Raw genomic sequence first — 16,948 nt, 5'->3', positions numbered from 1 at the left:
AGGCAGTGCCGGTATCCATAACCCCGGAAGAGGAGAACACAGTTTATGTCGTCTGTGAGTCCAAGCTAGAACAGTTGGTTACTGATAATCAGGTGAGAATACAGAGGGGAGAACTCATCAACTCTATCTATCTCTGCATTCATCATATGTCACTTATACATAACAGACCTGACTCGTTTGAAAGTCCATAACAATGACATAAGGAGTAAATTCACGGAAGGCAGAAAAAACTCCATTACTGACGGTTGGGGGGCCGGGGATGTCCATAATCATTGCTGAGAGCGGCAGTGAGCGTTGGTTACGCCTGGTGATTCTTAGCTCTGTAGAAAGCAATGAAGAACTACAAGGGATAAGGCGATTTGGTAGTATGAGGCGGCGCTTATCACTATGACGTGAATTTCAACAGGGGTACATTCTACCGCTACCAACAGAGAATACAGTAGTGAGAGCTATTCTCCTCTCTTCTGATGGATATGATCTTGGAGAGTCAGTGCCCACAGCGTCCCTCATCAAAAGGGGTTGGAGGCCGGGGAGCTGTGGGAAAGAGACTAGTCGCTTGATATGACGGTCGAGGCTAGGGTATCGGGACTCCCGATCTCGAGGCGACGCTAAGCTGAAAGATCGTGTGCATATAGTATGGTATAAAGTACACTTGAATAAATCTTCAAGCACCAACTACCAAGTCAACCTTTGGCACAATAAATCCCCCGTCCAAGGATGAGTTTCTCAAATCGTCCCAGGAGACGTGACTCGAATCGCCCCCGGATGCGTCTCCCGAATGTTGAACACGCTGATCTCCCGCTGATGTGTGTTCGGATGAGGCAGCCCTCCCACTGGATCCGGCAGACATGGAATCAGATGAAAGAGCAGAGAGAATGTCCGACAGATCAGATGAGCTCTTTTCTGACACAGGGGTTGACGGAATGGAATCTAGTCCTGGGGAGGAGGACCTTGAGGTACAGGCAGAAGTTAAATTGCACAGAGGGTCTTTGGTCTGGGAACGCTGTGTATGAGAGTGCTGCGGACTGAAGACAGAGGGAATCATTTGGTTGTGGTTCGTCCGGTTGGACCCACAAGCAACAATCGAGGTTAAATTGTCTACCTGGGCTTCCTGATGTGTGGGAGAAGCTGCAGTTGAGCGAGAAGCTGAGACACCCGTCATCGACTTGGGCGAGGTCCCAAATCGGGTGGTGGGTGGTGACCCTTGGAGTCCTTGTGAACTGGGAACTTCAGTATACCAGACATAAGGTATCACGCCATGACGTACCCAGGAGTTTGGAGTAATTGTTTTCTGGCTTCCCTGTCTCTGTAGATTGCTTCCATCCTGAGTACCCGCAGCGCATCGTGGATTGAGACTGTATTTTCACTCGAACACAGATATTCTATGAAGGTCGGGATGGCCAGGAGAGTCTTGTTGTCTTTAGAGGTCATAATACTCTTATTAGAGGTCATAATACTTTTGAACACTGCCTTTTGCTTGTAGTATGTATGGATGAGTAGCGATAAGGAAGCTGGTTTGGCTTCTGTTAGGGACCCCGCCGGAGACGGACCCCTCCGGAGTGGCACAGTTCCAAGTACCCCTCTTAGACCCACTCAGAGAATCGTACCGCTCTGGAGGTGTCCAGACCCACCCAGAGTAATTACTGCTCAACCGGACCACAAGATTTTTGATGCTAGTCCTGCAAAAGTATTGCTTGCCCCAATGATGACCTGGTTGACCATCCCTTCCCATGTGTGGTAGCAGACAAATCCTGCAATTCTTGCCCCAAATTTTGTATGATCACCAGAAGACATGGACTCATGATTGGTGCGGGGAATTTGGGAGATTGAAATGATGAATCAAGGCAGACTCATGGGAGATCCCTGCTCACAGATGAGAGTGTCCAGATCATGAGTCTGGATCCATATCTCTTTATTTTTCCAACTCAATTAGATCATTTATTGGATGTTTCTCCAGCTGGGTCTGTCAAGGGGTCAGACCACTCCGGAGTGGAACATCTCCCGTAGGGTCTGATCGCGTCCGTGCGGCTCCGGAGGGGTCCGTCTCCGGCGGGGTCCTTAACAGCTTCTCTTTATTGGCCCCCCCAGTAATTGACAATGATTGATTTTCACATGGGCGAAACAGTCAGGTCAAAGGTCGTGTGTTGCTAAAGAAGTTGAAACATATTGAGTTTGAAGACATATCATGGAGAGTTTGAAACTCCAAGATGAAAGAACACAGGAGGTACAGGGGATACATGAAACAAGTCACCAAATTCAGTCCGCGGCCGGGGCAGCTTTACTTGACGGCCGAACCCCTCCGTGCGCGGTCTAATCTAGTTGAAGCCAACTTTGCGCACGACACGAAATCTCTTCACGCACAACACTATCACGTACAATGCTCAGCAAGCGCATGGCCGGTAACGGTGGTGATGGATAAACCGGGTCTTTTAGAGATCTACTGGAGTGTCCTGGCGAGAAGCTACGGATATCTCTCCAGTGAAAGCTGTCATGTTTCTGATCCATACTCTTGTACGTCAAGTAACTTCTCGTATTGTGTTGTCGCCTTCATACCATTCTTACAACCACGTACCAAGAAAACACTACAACTACCGCATCTGACTTGCATGGTTAACGATCCCAAGCTCTTCCTTTGAAAGCTAGACGTCGGTGACTTGGCATAGATCAGGATGAAGTCCGGGCTGGCTCAACCCCATTCTTGCGTGGAGCGGAGGGGTCTGACATAACCTTCCTCAGTAGTCCTCTCCGGTACTCTTCACCACATTGGAGGCTCCATTCCCAAAAAGGGTGATCGGGGTCGAAGTCTGGAACCTGCAGAGAGGTCCATTCACCTGTCCACACCACAGTGTCAGGTTCCATCACACTAGGGCATCCCACTACCCTTGTTGAGCCATCCTCATCCTCAAAGATCAGTGTGGCAGTAACAACAATCCAATCCCCACCATCTGTATTATAGCCACGACGTACTTCTGCTGTACTGCTGATGGGGACTGAGACTTGTTCCGCTATTAATCGACATGACTGCAGCAGTAATCCTGGGCCCAGTGTTTCTCTTAAGCGTCTAAAGAGTTCCCACTGCCACAGCCGAGTGTATGAGATGTCTGTCGTCCGATCTGTTGGGATTCTTTTCAAACTGGACCGCTTGGACCTTTGACATACAAAAGAAGCTCGTCTCTGGCTAAATGATTGGTTGAAGATATCTATCTGCTCCAAGAGGGGAGTGATGATGGTCTGAGCAAAGGCAGTTCGAGCGTCCGCAGGCCAATTTTGTGTAGCTGGTGAGAGAGCCAGAGCTTTACTTATGTAAACATACACGTCATGTCTTGTGGGGACCCAAGGTGCATCCAGTAATGACTCATTGGAGCCCTGAGGTTGGAAAGGTTTTTCCCACAAGACCTGTGTCTGATGATCAAGTGGCTCCCAAGGCTGAAGTGAGGCTAAAATTGCTTGTACGTTCACAAAACCAAAGCTTTCAACAGCTGGGGAAGGATGACGTGGAAGATCAAAAGCTGACCATGTGGTAGGGAGTGGCTCCGATGTATAGGTAGCCTGAAGTCCGTTGTTGAATCTCGTTTTGAAATCTGATGGCCCCGTGGCCTTCGCGGGCTCTACCCGTGCAATGGCTATCTGGGTACGGGTGTTGAGTAGAGGTGACCTAACGGGGGTGAGGAGGAAGCAAAGATTCTTCTGCAGGCTCGTGAACAACCTCCTGACGCGGGAAAGACAATCTAGTGAGTTGGCCCTACTGACCATCTGTCTCCACTCCTCTATAACCGAAAGGTCGTAAGTCGAGAGGGACATGGTACCGGATTCTAGCCTGTCAGCCCCGGGCGTGCGTCTTTGGGCGTCGTCGACGGTGTTCAGGCGCGAAAGAACCATGAGAGACGTCGGAAACACGATGACAGAGCAATATGAAAGTAGGTTGATAGGCGGACACCCTACTTACCCCGCCACGGAACAAAGGTGGACCTGGGATGATTGGTTTCTGTGGGGGCCCGGACATCCAAACGACCTGCTTTCTCCTGCTCTCCTGCCTTCTTTTCGCGATTATATGCAATGAACCCCGAAGGGGACGCGCGAAGAAAGCGACGCAAGATATACGTTACTCGTGGTAACCGGGGAACGGACCAACCAGCAATCGGAACGTCCTTCCACATGATATATGAATGATGCTTTCTCTCGTCTACTATAAACATGCCTGATCTTCTGCTTGCTGCATCCCGCTACATGAAAAAGCATCCCTCTGAGAGTTTTGCCAGTGTTTCACTTTGCTACAACATCCCAAAAACCACTCTGTACAACCGCTTCAAAGGAGTTCACTCCCCCCGAGGGAACAATGTCGCTCGAGCCCTCTCCATCCCCCAAGCGACGGAATTGGTATGGTACAGTCACATAGCCACACTCGTATATCCGAGACTTGTGGTAACTCCGATGATCAGTACATAATTAGTTTGTGACCTGTTTCCTGCTCATCACTCTCAATAAGTGCTGAGCAGGTAACAGGTAACGGAAATCAAGGAGGCCAGATTGATCTCATCAAATTCCGTCGCCAAGATTACACAATTATCCACAAAATCAACAAGTATGCCAATCGTGGAACCCTTCTTACCCCTTGGTTTGTGAAAGAGCTTGCAGAAGCTACGGTAGGACGGTCACTTGGTCAAAATTGGACCTCGCGCTTCCTCCTTCGTCATCAAGATCGTCTCTCCTCTCAATATGTCAGGACCAGATGTTGGAAATAGTCTGCGTCTATGAGCTATAGCTATAGGGCCTCATAGGGAACAGATCTAGTGATGAAGTATGTAGTCTAGTGACGTCGTGGATCAAAGAGACTGCAAGTCGATGAGATCAAGTGGCAAAAGATTTACTAAGTGACAAGAAAAACATTTGACAAGACATCTGCAAAAAGGGGCTGTTTCCATATACTAACAGAGAAGCAGAATGATACCAATATCTATGGAGTAAAGATGGAAAATATTATGAGGTAGAGAAGCAAAGGAAGCCGGAGATGAGGGACACGGAGATGAGAAAAACTATTGAAAGATGAAAAAGAATTGAGGAGAGCGGGTCCGTAGCGGGAAAGGCAAGACGGGGACAGGCACGGGAGAAGAGATAGGAATTACAACTCTGAGTAAGACTCCAAGGAGGACGGCCTCTTGGCGCACCACCCTTTTCCCCTCTGCGCGCCACCCTGCCACAACACGTGGTCAGGTACACATAGGCCCCGGCGTTTCAGTAACGCCGGCGACGCGACAGCCTGACAAACATGGACTCGCCACTGAACGGAATTTCAGTAACGCCGCAAGCTCTGATTGATCACTCTTCTCTTTCATTGCCAATGACAGTATTAGCTATACCATGTCATTTCCTGTCATTTCCTGTCATTGTCCATGCATTTTACTATCTATCAAGGTCCAGGAGGATAATATGAGCCATAGGGATGTCTAGAAGACCCCTGGGAGGGATAGGGGGCCCAATATTGAGAGGATAGAGGAGGGAGAGTAGGTGGAAGAGGGGGGGGGGGGTGGTAGGTACCTGTCCTCAGTAGGATATGGAAGGCTGGAGAAACAACTTGGACAGAGGGATCGGTGTTAGGAACTAACACTGCAGTTCAGGAAGATATCTCTGAGCTCAGGAAGATGGTTCTTGACCTGGCCAGGAGTATTAAAGAGAGAGACAAGAGAGAGACGGCCAGGATCGGTCTGGAGACTCAAAATCGGCCTGGAATGGTGAGGACAGAGGACAGAATGGTGAGGACAGGAGAAATGATCACTAGGACAGGTTATTTGGTGGGTGTCTCATATGATAATGACATTTCTCCTTCCCTCCTTCTCCCCCTCACTGTCCTGCGGTCATTCCTGGCTATATTGCTCTGTCTCTGTCTATATTGGCCTCATGATTTCAAAAATTTTCACTCGTCTCTTAGTCTCTTGCTTCTAAAAGTTTCCTGCAAGCTGATTGGTCCAGGAGACACCAGGAAACGGCCAATATCAACCGAATGTGAGTCTCTAATACTGTATTTTTGGCTGTATCTGACAGGGGGTCACTAATGAGCAGGTACCCCCCATTTTCGACTTTTATCCTCCTGAGGAGAGGTACCTACCCCCCCCCTCTTCCACCTACTCTCCCTCTCTCTATCCTCTCAATATTGGGCCCCCTATCCCTCCCAGGGGTCTTCTAGACATCCCTATGGCTCATATTATCCTCCTGGACCTTGATAGATAGTAGAATGCATGGACAATGACAGGAAGTGACATGGTGTAGCTAATACTGACATTGGCGATGAAAGAGAAGAGTGAGCAATCAGAGCTCGCAGCGTTACTGAAATTCCGATCAGTGGCAAGTCCATGTTTGTCAGGCTGTCGCGTCACCGGCGTTACTGAAACGCCGGGGCCTATGTGTACCTGACCACGTGTTGTGGCAGGGTGGTGCGCCAAGAGGCCGTCCCAAGGAGCCTGTCCTGTGTAGTGGTGAGCCTGACAATTACCCTCTACACATCCCTCATTGCCTTAGCATGCTCCTCACGGAAGCCACGGTGCATGGTTCCTCGCCTTCCGCTCATGTGGCACATAATCACCTCCCTCCAAAGCCAAGACTTGTACTTTCAGGCCAAGGCTCGTGTGGACTTGTCTAGGCTCCACGTCTTCCCCTCTGCCTGCCGGGTTTCTGCAATCCATATTCATGCTTGCGTCATTGTGAGAGATACTGCGGGTATTCCTTGAGAGGACTCTTCCCTTTGGAAAACCCATGAGGTTTATCACAGTCACGCCTGCGACTAGACTGCAGTAGTAAAGTACTGCCTTGGATACTGAAGGGTTTTAGTCTCTGGCTCATAGAGCTTGATGACTGCCTTAGGTACTGAGGATACTGAGATGTTGGGTTAGAACCAACTAAGTGACTTTCACAAAAGAAGGTGAAGAGAAAGATGAAGAAGATACATTGCTGATGAAAAGAAACTATGTAAGGTCTATATGGGGTTTATATCTATTTCTGAGTCCATCCTGGGATCTCCGTTGTCCTGCGTAGGAAAGAGTTGTGATTTTCGATTGCATGTGTAAATTGAACCATGGATCAGAAAGCTGTGTGGTCTTTGCAACATGATGCGTACAATACGCTGTTTCCCACACGCAGAAGCACACATGACGACGTGAACCATATGTTCACCTTAACTCTAGCTAAACTGAAGTCTTGGGTCTGACGCCATACCAGGCATACTAACTGAGAATAACATAACTAACTAAAGGTTCAGGTCTCTTGCCTCAAATAAGAGCAGAACCAAACATGGAGAGACTAATACTTAGACCTTCTGCCTTGAATGTACAAGAGCAGAAAAAAATATGAAACCTTAATGATATAACATGAAACTAGACTTGGCGATTCATGACAATCACGTTCCCCACCATCACTCCAGGTTTCAAACTCAGTACAGTGTTCTGGCCAATGAGTCTCTTGACTAGGATACTCTCTTCATTGCTTTGTTTGATATCTGGATCAGATTGAGGAGCATGCTGTCCAGACACTTCTGTCAGCGCAACATGAGAAGATGTCAGGAGATAACATACCATTGGACGGCTCTTGCTGTTTTCTTGTACGCTTCTTGCTCTTTTTGGTACCAGACCTTCTCTCCTGATGAGAGTTACTGGATATGTCCTCAAGATTTTGCTCTGTCACTGAAAGACCAGAGAAGTCTGTACAATCCCTATCAACAGTAAAAAGAACACTTGAGACCACGCTTGCAACATTTGCTAATGAGTTGTTGTGACATGAGGAAGGTCATGTTGTTACCTAGTTCACTTTAGTCAGGCTTTGGTCACAGTTTAGGATGCATTGGGTATTCAACCAGCAACCAGCAATTGAAGAAATTGCCGGTTGATGGGCCTTTGTGATGCATACACCTTAAGGGTGATGTGCACTAAGCTCTTGTGCTAAAAGATCCAATGCTCAGCTCATACTATGAGCTGAGACCCTTTATAAACTGCTTGTACTGGGTGTCACGGACGGGGTCTAATCCCCAGAGGGTAGGCAAGGTGACTGGAATGGGGCTGTAACCCAATACTTGTCTCTGGCTCATAGAGCTTGAGGAGTATACGGAGGGTGACAAGGGACTGAGGGGACTGAGGGGACTGCAAGATGTCAGGCTGGGACTGACTGGATTGACACAAGATCCATAGGTGGGGAACAACCTGTTTGGAGGGGGTATTTATCCCCATCAAGTGGGTTGCTCAACATGTCTACGGAATAAACTAGAAAGCGCAAACGTGGGAAAGATTGCTCAGCGAGCAGACTGAATTACTACTTTGGGAAAGTGGAGGCAGGCACTGAATGTTCCAGACTATGGATGATTGCTCAGCAATCAACCAGAGTTACTACTTTGGGAAAGTGGAGGCAGGCACAGAATGTTCCAGAGTGTGGAGGCTTGATAAGCAAGTGGAGGTAAAGGTGGAGGCAAGGGTGGAAGGTTCCAGCATGTGGAGGTGGAGGTGGAGGTATTCAGGGGTATGCGTTTCAAGTGTCTGATTGCGCATAAGCACTTTGACAAGTGGCAGATAGGTGATGTATGACACTGGGGCCGACATTCTAGATTTATGACAGCCTCTTTGTGTCACGGCCGTTGTTTCTTCTTCTCTACTGACCGACGGTCGACAAACCTCGGCTAACTATGTTGTGGTGGGGTGTTGATGTCTCACTTGGACAGGGTACTTGCCGTGGAAATACGGCTGACTTTGCCGTAGTAATACGTCGAGAGGCAAATGACAGGATGATCGTCGATGCACTGCGGCTAACCTTGCCTTGGTACGTCGAACTGCTCGGTGGTAGCTCTCCCTAACTCGATGGTTGAAGGTACTGAATATATCTCTCGCTACTGACAACAATCAAGGATCGCTGAAGAAGTTCAGCGATCTGTAAACTATCTATACTTCCTCTCTCTTCTCGTAGAACGTCCTCCAACCCCTACACAGCCTCATGCTTAGTCCCCTTCGCTCAACATTGCCGTACCTCGCCATATCCCCAATATCCCACTCCGCTTACTTCGACTAACTTCGCCTAACTTCGCCTACTCTGCCCTCACACGGTTCCCTTCTCCTAACTTCGCTGTAGTTCTCCCTTAGGCGGGGTCGTCGTGATAAATGCTCCCTAGATTCCTATAACTTTGTCGTAGTCGGTCTCAGTGGTTCGGGGTGATGGTGAAAGGAGGGTCGGTGGTGGTGGTTGTCAGGGATGTCACAACACAGTTTGTGACACTTTGCCACAGAGGTTTAGATCACTGTTCTGATGGGCATTGTTATACGACCAAGGTGCTGGTTGGTCATGGTTTGTGACACATGACAGGTTGAGCCTACTACCTGTGTTAGTCTTCAAATCCAATAGATGTTGTACTTGGGGGTAGATGATGGTGATGATGGCAACATTGGTGTTTCAAAGAGGGGTGATGTAGTTGTGGTCACAGTGTGTTGCAACAATTTGTGACAGTGGACAACCCATCTTATAATCTACCTATTACAGCTGTCTGTCCTCCTTTGTTCTATTGAATCAAGTTTGACAGTCCTGCCTTGACCACTGTTGCCCCTTTACCCCTGAGTAGGCCATTGGGTTTACTGTTTGGGGATGACAGGGTTTGTGGTGGAGGGAGGAGAAAATGAGCAAAGGGTGTATGCATGAGAGACAACTATGAATGAGCAATTAAGAAGTTTTGAGAGTCCAAGCTTATTTGACCCCTCCAACACTCCCACGTGAGGACATGATTTCCATGCACATGTACATACTGTATCCATCAACATTTAGCAGTTCCATTTCCTGACTCCCTTCCCAACATGCCTCATCCACTATCTGTTCCACATCCTTCTTCATTTCCAACTCGTTGTTTGTATCCACCTCTGACTTATCTTCATGCCTCCCAAACATTCCTTCTCCCAACTCCTTCAGAGCTGTTACTTGAGCTTTGAGATTTGAGATGACTTGATTCAGACAAACAAGAGAACCAAACAGAGTGAACATGAGACCAGCGGAGGAATGAGTAGAGGTGGTGATATCTACTGACATGTTCCTACTTGAGTCGCAGAGCTCAGCTGGGATAACATGTTCTTGGATAGCAAATGAATCCTTGTGTTGTGTACTATCTATCCATTTCTGTTTACTTAGTATACAGTGGGAGCATTTTGATAGGGTGTTGAAGCGCGGATATTCAGGGGGAAGAATCAAACAGATCCGGTCAAGATCTTGACACCTCTGTGTGACGGTACTGGAAACACAACGACTAAGTTGCAGGTTGGGTTGAACTCAATGGAAGTCTCGTGGAAATCTATGTGTCTCTGATGCTATGTGGTGGATTGTGTCTCCTCTGCAATCGATGTAGCCAAATAATGATATTGTCACGACCTGGAACTTGCGTCTCAGGTGTGACAGATAATGTTGCCTATCTCAAGCTTGACTCACCTACTCCTTAGTTCACGATAGGTGATTCAGCCAAGATAGGTTATTAGAATAGGTTAGAATAGGTTAGAATAGGTCAGAATAGGTCAGAATAGGTTAGAATAGCTGGAGATAGGTTATTTCGTGATACAAACAGGTGATGCAAGTCTGAGACTCACCTATTCAAGCTATATCACGGATATGATTTCTATCTCTAGCTAGACTATAAAAGGCGTAACTACTTTGTGTTTATACATTCTTTCTCAGGGACTAGTGTTCCAACCCGTGAAATTCACGGGAGCAACTGCAGATGGTCAAGATGAATTTAGTGTATGCCCCAGTTCCCTAGTTGAACCATGCCAAATTTCTCCAAGTTCATGCATAGCATACGCCCCAGTTCCTCACCACCTACAATTCACCCCTCTCCGCCCCAGTTCCCCACATGCGGGAGGCTACTTACACTATATACACTACACACTATAAGTCTAATCTAAACTGCAAACCTATACACATTACATATTAAGCAGCCCTGGCTGCCAAGAGCACATCCTTATACACAATATTCTTCGTCTCACCTCTTCTCCCCTCCTCTGAATCCTCCAGCAAAACCTTGAGACCGTTCTTGAACCGTGCGCGAGAGAGACCAACATACAGCTGACCATGGGTAAATACCGGCTTTGAGAGACATAAGCCAACTGTTGCAAGAGATTGCCCTTGCGCCTTGTTGATTGTGAGAGCAAGACCGACTCGTATGGGAAATTGACTACGACGCAAGGTGAAAGGTAGGTTGGACGATTTTGCTGTGTCGAGTTTGATACGCGGGATGAAACACTTATTCGAATGGAAGTCACCGCCAAGAATGCACCCCTCAATAACATTTGGTAGAAGACGTGTCACATAGATCCGAGTACCGTTGCAAAGACCCGCAGCTGGATCCAAGTTACGAAGTAGAAGAACTGTTCCCCCAACTTTTACAATTGTCTTGTGAAGAGGGAATCCGCCAATTGTGATTGAGTTGAGATATTCAATGGGCCAGAGTTGCTGATTCAAAGGCCGAGCACGCGGGTTTGAAGCACCATCATTCTCCACGATCCAATCCGCACTGAGGTACATCCGAGATTCCCCACTAAGCTGGCCAAGGAGGGTCTTGTTTAATTCATCAACTTCGGCATTGGTTGGTGCAAGAACTGCACGGTCTGCAAAGTACTGAAGAGCAGCTTCTGTTGTCGGAAAACTCTGAGCCAGGTTGGGATAGACATGCTGCAGCAACTCATTTGTGGACTCCACCCGCAATTCCGGAGGTATTCTCAAAGTGTCTGACTGTTCCCCATCTACCAAACCATCCCCTACCCTGAGAAGCCACTCTGCAAACCCACTTGCTTCCTCCCTCTCAATATCAGACAATTCTGCACTCTGGAGCCGCATGTTGATAGTAAGTTTGAGCCGTTTTACCTTCTGCCACAGACGTGAGCTGGTCAAACATGCGCTCTTGATCTGTGCTTGACTCCCTTTTGGCACCACCGGCAAACACTGTCGAAAGTCTCCTGCAAATACCACTACCACCCCACCAAAAGGCTCCTCAGATCCTCGCACATCCCTCAGCATGCGTTCCACTGCCTCTGCACAGTGTCGATGCTGCATGGGCGCCTCGTCCCATATGATCAGCCTGGTACGCAAGAACAGCTTTGCGAGTTCACTTTGCTTTGAGATGCTGCACTGTGAGTCGCCATGAATGTCAATTGGAATTTTGAACCGGGAATGGGCTATGTGTTAACTCTGCACTAAATGAACTCAACACGACTCACCTGTACGGCCACCCTTTAGAAGGATTGCACATATACCTGAAGATCCGACCATCAAGACGATGTCACCTTGCCCTCGCAAAACCGCTGCTACCGTGTTCTCCACAAATGTCTTGCCACAACCACCTGGACCATCAAGGAAAAAACATGCGGGTTTCCGTGCCCTGGTTGCCTGAACTATGTCGTTGATAACTGTTTGCTGTTCCGGATTTGCAAGGGCCATGTTGAGGGTACTGGTCTGTTGCAATTCTCGCATGTCGTAAGCCAATTCCTCATGTATAATGCGGCTATCAGTGTCTTCTGGAAAAACAACTGTTGGTTCAGGCAGATAACATCCTGCCAAACTCTTCCCCCTCTCTTCTAGCAAACCCCCCAGGAGATGCAACGCGTAGGAGAGCCGCTCATCCACACTTGGGTTCTCCATCCATCCCTTCTGCCGAAGCATATGAACACAATCATCACTCAACGCCATCAAGTGTGTCTCCCACAGGTCCGCCGGGCTGGAGGGTTGATTTTCTACCAAAATGATCACAAACAGTCGTCGTAGCTGAAATCCAGAGGCATATGTTGAAGCTTGGGTGAGGCACTCATCAAGATCACGGTCGTCATCAAGTAGGCCAAGCGCAACACAGGCTGCTCGAAAGGTCGGATGCAGAGTATGATCAACGGTACGGAGACTTTCAAAAGATGTTGGGCAGGGAACATGATAGAGCAGAAGTCGCAGATAATAGAGCTCCCCAGATTGAGGACCGGCAAAATACACTCTCCCAATAGCTGTTCCACGTTTCCGAGGCTTCCAAGCACGTTCCTTGGCGTGCCAACAGAGTAACTCGGGTACATCTGCATATATCTTGTCACGGAGTAACTCTGAATAGGTCTCGCAAGCTTTGAAGTACCCCAATAACCGGCTGTTCCGCTGAAGTTCCTCTGGTAGATTTGCACGTTCGTCTTCAGGCACAAATTGCACTTGATCTTCGTCTGGAAGATGGAGCTGAAGTCGTTCAACGGGTGGAAAGTGTCCATGCATGGGATTACCGCTCAGTCGCCAAACCGCTGATACAATGTTAGCTCAGCAGTACAATCCTCCCTATGACTCACATTCGGATGCTGAAACCCAGCGCGCATCCACATACCGATTGATTTCATCGAGATCCACTTGATTAGGAACCACTGCCACATTTGCCCGATCATGACCCTTGTAGACATATTTGAACATATACTTCACTGCACTGATTGAAGTGCACACCTCAACATTGATATGGGCGTTGAACCGAGCTGATAAATAAGGATTATACGGAACCACATGCTGATTTGTATATGTAATGCGATTCTTGGTCCATGACCGCCCATTATCTCGTCTTCGGTAAATAGGGTAGCCATCCTGTTCCATTGTTGTCTCTGGTTGAAAAGCCCAGGGGAACTTCTTTGAACATCGGCCATCACGACGCATCTGGGCTTGGCATCGATCACTGCAGGTATGCAGCATACAGGACGTAACAACCTTGAAAAGCACAGGCTGAGTATCCTCACAGGGGAGTTCAGCACATACAATCTTGTCAACATCGGCCGGTGTGCGAGGCTTATTGTCTGGTGTAAGGCACATGAGCAGATGACAATGTGGAAGTCCCCGTTTTTGAAATTCGATCACCCAGATTCTTGCAACCACCTTCAGATCAGTAAACACTCAGCAGGAAATAATAACCAAACACACCTTTCCCAATACTCCCAGTTTGAAAAACTCGTGCAGCATAGCGTCAAGCTTGAGTGCAAAGACTCTTGAAACCAAGTCGGGGCGGTCTTGGGCGGTCTGTCCTGGTTCCAACTCTTGGGTGATCTCCGGCCAAGTGGGATTGCAGGTGATTGTTACAAATAGGTCAGGCTTTGTCACGTGTGAGACAATAGCCATGGCGTCCTGGTACAGGGCGTGCATCTGACGTGGCGAACCGGCAAATGTTGAGGGGAGCACCACTTTTTTGCCTACATCAGCCAAAGGAATCCCAGCATCAACCGCATCAACCAATCCCTTGTAAGATTCAGCTCGGAGAGTGGTTTGATTCTCTCGGATCCATCGCAGACGATTTGATTCGGTCTGGGCCCACTGATCCACCAATAGCTCCTGAAAGAGTCGCCCACAATAGAGTGCGGTGTTGAAATTGCCCGATCGTTTGAAGAGGTAATAGGTTGCAAATTGTGCTTGAGTCACTCGCTTAGATTCTCCACGCCCATAGCGTCTTACTTCAGCTACCAATCCACCATCTCCAGCATTTCCATCCTCAATATCTTCCCCCTCACCAATCTCGTCATCATCTCCCAGTGGTTGCCCAGCCAAAGGGATCCTTGGATGCCATCCCGGCTCTCCATGCGGGTATATAAGAGTGAAATGCAGGGGAAGATATGCTGAGTGCAGTTCACTAATGTTGCGAACCCCACCGCCTCGCAGATATACTTGAATGTGACGACCTGGGGACGGTTCATTTTCATTGGCAACATATACACATGCAACTTCGTCTGACGTAGGTCGGTTATATCTGCGAGGGTCATTTTGCAGAGGATTCAGAACTGTAAGATACAGAATCGGCGTGTCCTCTTCGGATTCCCTGTCACGGTCACGGAAAGTCTTGAAAGCAGCATAGTATGGGTTCACCCTTTCTATCATTTGAGCCAGGCGGGTCAGAACACCCTCTTCACCTCTCCCTCGGATGTGAATGTTTCGCTGAGCAGCCTGTTCTGCTTCAGATAGACCCGCCAGGAAGACTTGAGCAAATCGGGGATGTTCTCCAGCTTCAGGGAGTAATGCCCCAATTTGGTGGTATGCTCGTCCGCCAATACGAAAGGTGTATATCCCTTGAGGTCCCCAAACTTGCATGTCTTGCTTATCAACACCCATTGAGGTGAAAGCAAGAGAATTATTGTAATTTCGGAGCTGCTCCCGCCGCAGCTTACCTTCTGATGACAGTCAGTGTTCCATCCATTGAATTGACTAATGCCAGCTTACGATGTGTTTGATCTGTTAAGAGATCTCGAAGTTCCAGTGGAGGGTCCAATGGAAGTGGGAGTTGCACAGCCCCATTTGAGCAACAGCCAGAAAACAGGGGATTAGCCAAAGATGAGCGTTCCCCTCCCGCGGCGATGTTGATAGCACGTTCCTCAAGCCAGTGTAACGCGGCACATTTCGGACATGGCACCTCACAGCGGCCCAGCCAGTGAACAGATGTCCCATCAGTGTAGTCCTGCCGAGCACGGCAATGTGAGAGAGCATGTTCCCGGTCTTGCCTGGATTGCTGTCCAGCTTGTCTTCGAGAAAGAACGGTGTTTTCGCCCATTGGAGGTGGATCCATGTCCATGTCATCATTATGTCCAACATCTGTCAATTGTCGACTGCCCCGCTCCCTTTCACGCCGTGCTCGCTGTGCAAGCTGACGGCGGCTTAGCCCCTGTAGGCTCATGATGTAATGTAGAAAGATTTATATATGAGGTTATGTAAGAATCTAAAAGCTCAGCCCAATTCAAATAGTATGGAAGGCAACTGACGGGTATGGTGCAAAGGGGTGCACGGTGTGAACGGGGTCTTGAGAGTCGCCTCGGAGAGCCCCTTGAATGGTCGCAATAACAGTGTAAAGGTGCACGGTGTGAACGGGGATGCGAGTCGCCTCGGAGAGCCCCGTGAATGGTCGCAATAACGGTGTAAAGGTGCACGGTGTGAACGGGGATGTGAGTCGCCTCGGAGAGCCCCGTGAATGGTCGCAATAACAGTGTAAAGGTGCACGGTGTGAACGGGGATGCGAGTCGCCTCGGAGAGCCCCGTGAATGGTCACAATAACGGTGTAAAGGTGCACGGTGTGAACAGGGTTGCGAGTCGCCTCGAAGAGCCCCGTGAATTGTAGCCTAAAATGACACGGACCGGGGACGTCCAAATTCTTCTCCCCTATAGGTGGCAGAGAAGTCAGTGGAGCAGGTTACATGTGACGGAACCCCCTGAGCGCGAAAAAACGCGAGAAAACGCAAAAAAAGTCGATTTTGGCTGCGTTCACCCCCTATTTAGGGGATTTTGGGCGATCGAAAACTCGGTTCAATTACGCTTTTCCCCCACTACACACACAGGTTCCGACAGGTCAGACAGGTTCTGACAGGTCAGACAGGTTCCGACAGCTCAGGGTATGCATGAGACATCTCGCGATCCCCCTACTCGCAATCCCCCTACTCGCGATCCCCCTACTCGCAATCCCCCTACTCGCAATCCCCCTACTCGCAATCCCCCTGCTCGCCCCCCTGTTCGCGCGCACGCGACTCCCACGTGGTTTGTCTCGAAAGTTAGCCTCTCATCATCTGTTATTATAATAGATCAAAATATTATTTGCCACTCGCAAAAGACCTCATCTTGACATACTACTTACATCCGACACATCCCTCACCATCATTAGTCCTATCCACACCATCACATACACCCTTATCGTCATCTCGACCTGCCCGGATCCTTCGCAAGTCACTTAGTCGTCCGACCACATCACAAGTCTATGGACAACATACTAACCGTTGTTATCTAAGCTAAATAAACAGTTGCAGTCCACCTGTCTTTGATCCATCGAGGTCTGTCAAGGACAGGACCATGACAGATATTGAAGAATCAGCAAAGTTGGTACTTTGCTGATTGTACTATATACTGTCTACAGGTATCCTTGTCCTTGTCCTCTCCTGCTGCAAGCGTCTACGTACATACTCGGACAGGTGAAAAACCG

At 48.6% G+C, this 16,948-nt stretch overlaps 4 protein-coding genes across 4 annotated transcripts; 2 read left to right on the top strand and 2 right to left on the bottom strand.

Annotated features, from left to right (window-relative positions):
• Positions 1-848: 848 nt before the first annotated feature.
• On the top strand, positions 849-1,741 carry TREMEDRAFT_66368 (uncharacterized protein; the record flags this gene model as incomplete). The annotated part of the gene is made up of 3 exons (XM_007008422.1): positions 849-1,007; positions 1,036-1,190; positions 1,501-1,741. The coding sequence occupies 3 exons, from the start codon at positions 849-851 to the stop codon at positions 1,739-1,741; spliced, it is 555 nt and encodes a 184-aa protein (XP_007008484.1).
• Positions 1,742-2,664: 923 nt separating this feature from the next.
• Positions 2,665-4,157, bottom strand: TREMEDRAFT_66367 (uncharacterized protein; the record flags this gene model as incomplete). The annotated part of the gene is made up of 2 exons (XM_007008421.1): positions 2,665-3,812; positions 3,947-4,157. The coding sequence occupies 2 exons, from the start codon at positions 4,155-4,157 to the stop codon at positions 2,665-2,667; spliced, it is 1,359 nt and encodes a 452-aa protein (XP_007008483.1).
• A 1,482-nt stretch (positions 4,158-5,639) lies between these two features.
• TREMEDRAFT_66366 (uncharacterized protein) lies at positions 5,640-6,408 on the top strand (the record flags this gene model as incomplete). Its single annotated transcript, XM_007008420.1, has 3 exons — positions 5,640-5,789; positions 5,968-6,000; positions 6,265-6,408. 3 exons carry the CDS (start codon positions 5,640-5,642, stop codon positions 6,406-6,408), a joined length of 327 nt encoding a protein of 108 aa, XP_007008482.1.
• Positions 6,409-9,705: 3,297 nt separating this feature from the next.
• TREMEDRAFT_66365 (uncharacterized protein) lies at positions 9,706-10,041 on the bottom strand (the record flags this gene model as incomplete). The annotated part of the gene is made up of 1 exon (XM_007008419.1): positions 9,706-10,041. The coding sequence occupies one exon, from the start codon at positions 10,039-10,041 to the stop codon at positions 9,706-9,708; it is 336 nt and encodes a 111-aa protein (XP_007008481.1).
• Positions 10,042-16,948: the final 6,907 nt, after the last annotated feature.

Source organism: Tremella mesenterica (genome assembly GCF_000271645.1).
Source record: "Tremella mesenterica DSM 1558 unplaced genomic scaffold TREMEscaffold_21, whole genome shotgun sequence".
Classification (NCBI taxonomy): domain Eukaryota; kingdom Fungi; phylum Basidiomycota; class Tremellomycetes; order Tremellales; family Tremellaceae; genus Tremella; species Tremella mesenterica.
This window is presented reverse-complemented; position numbering and strand designations above follow the sequence as displayed.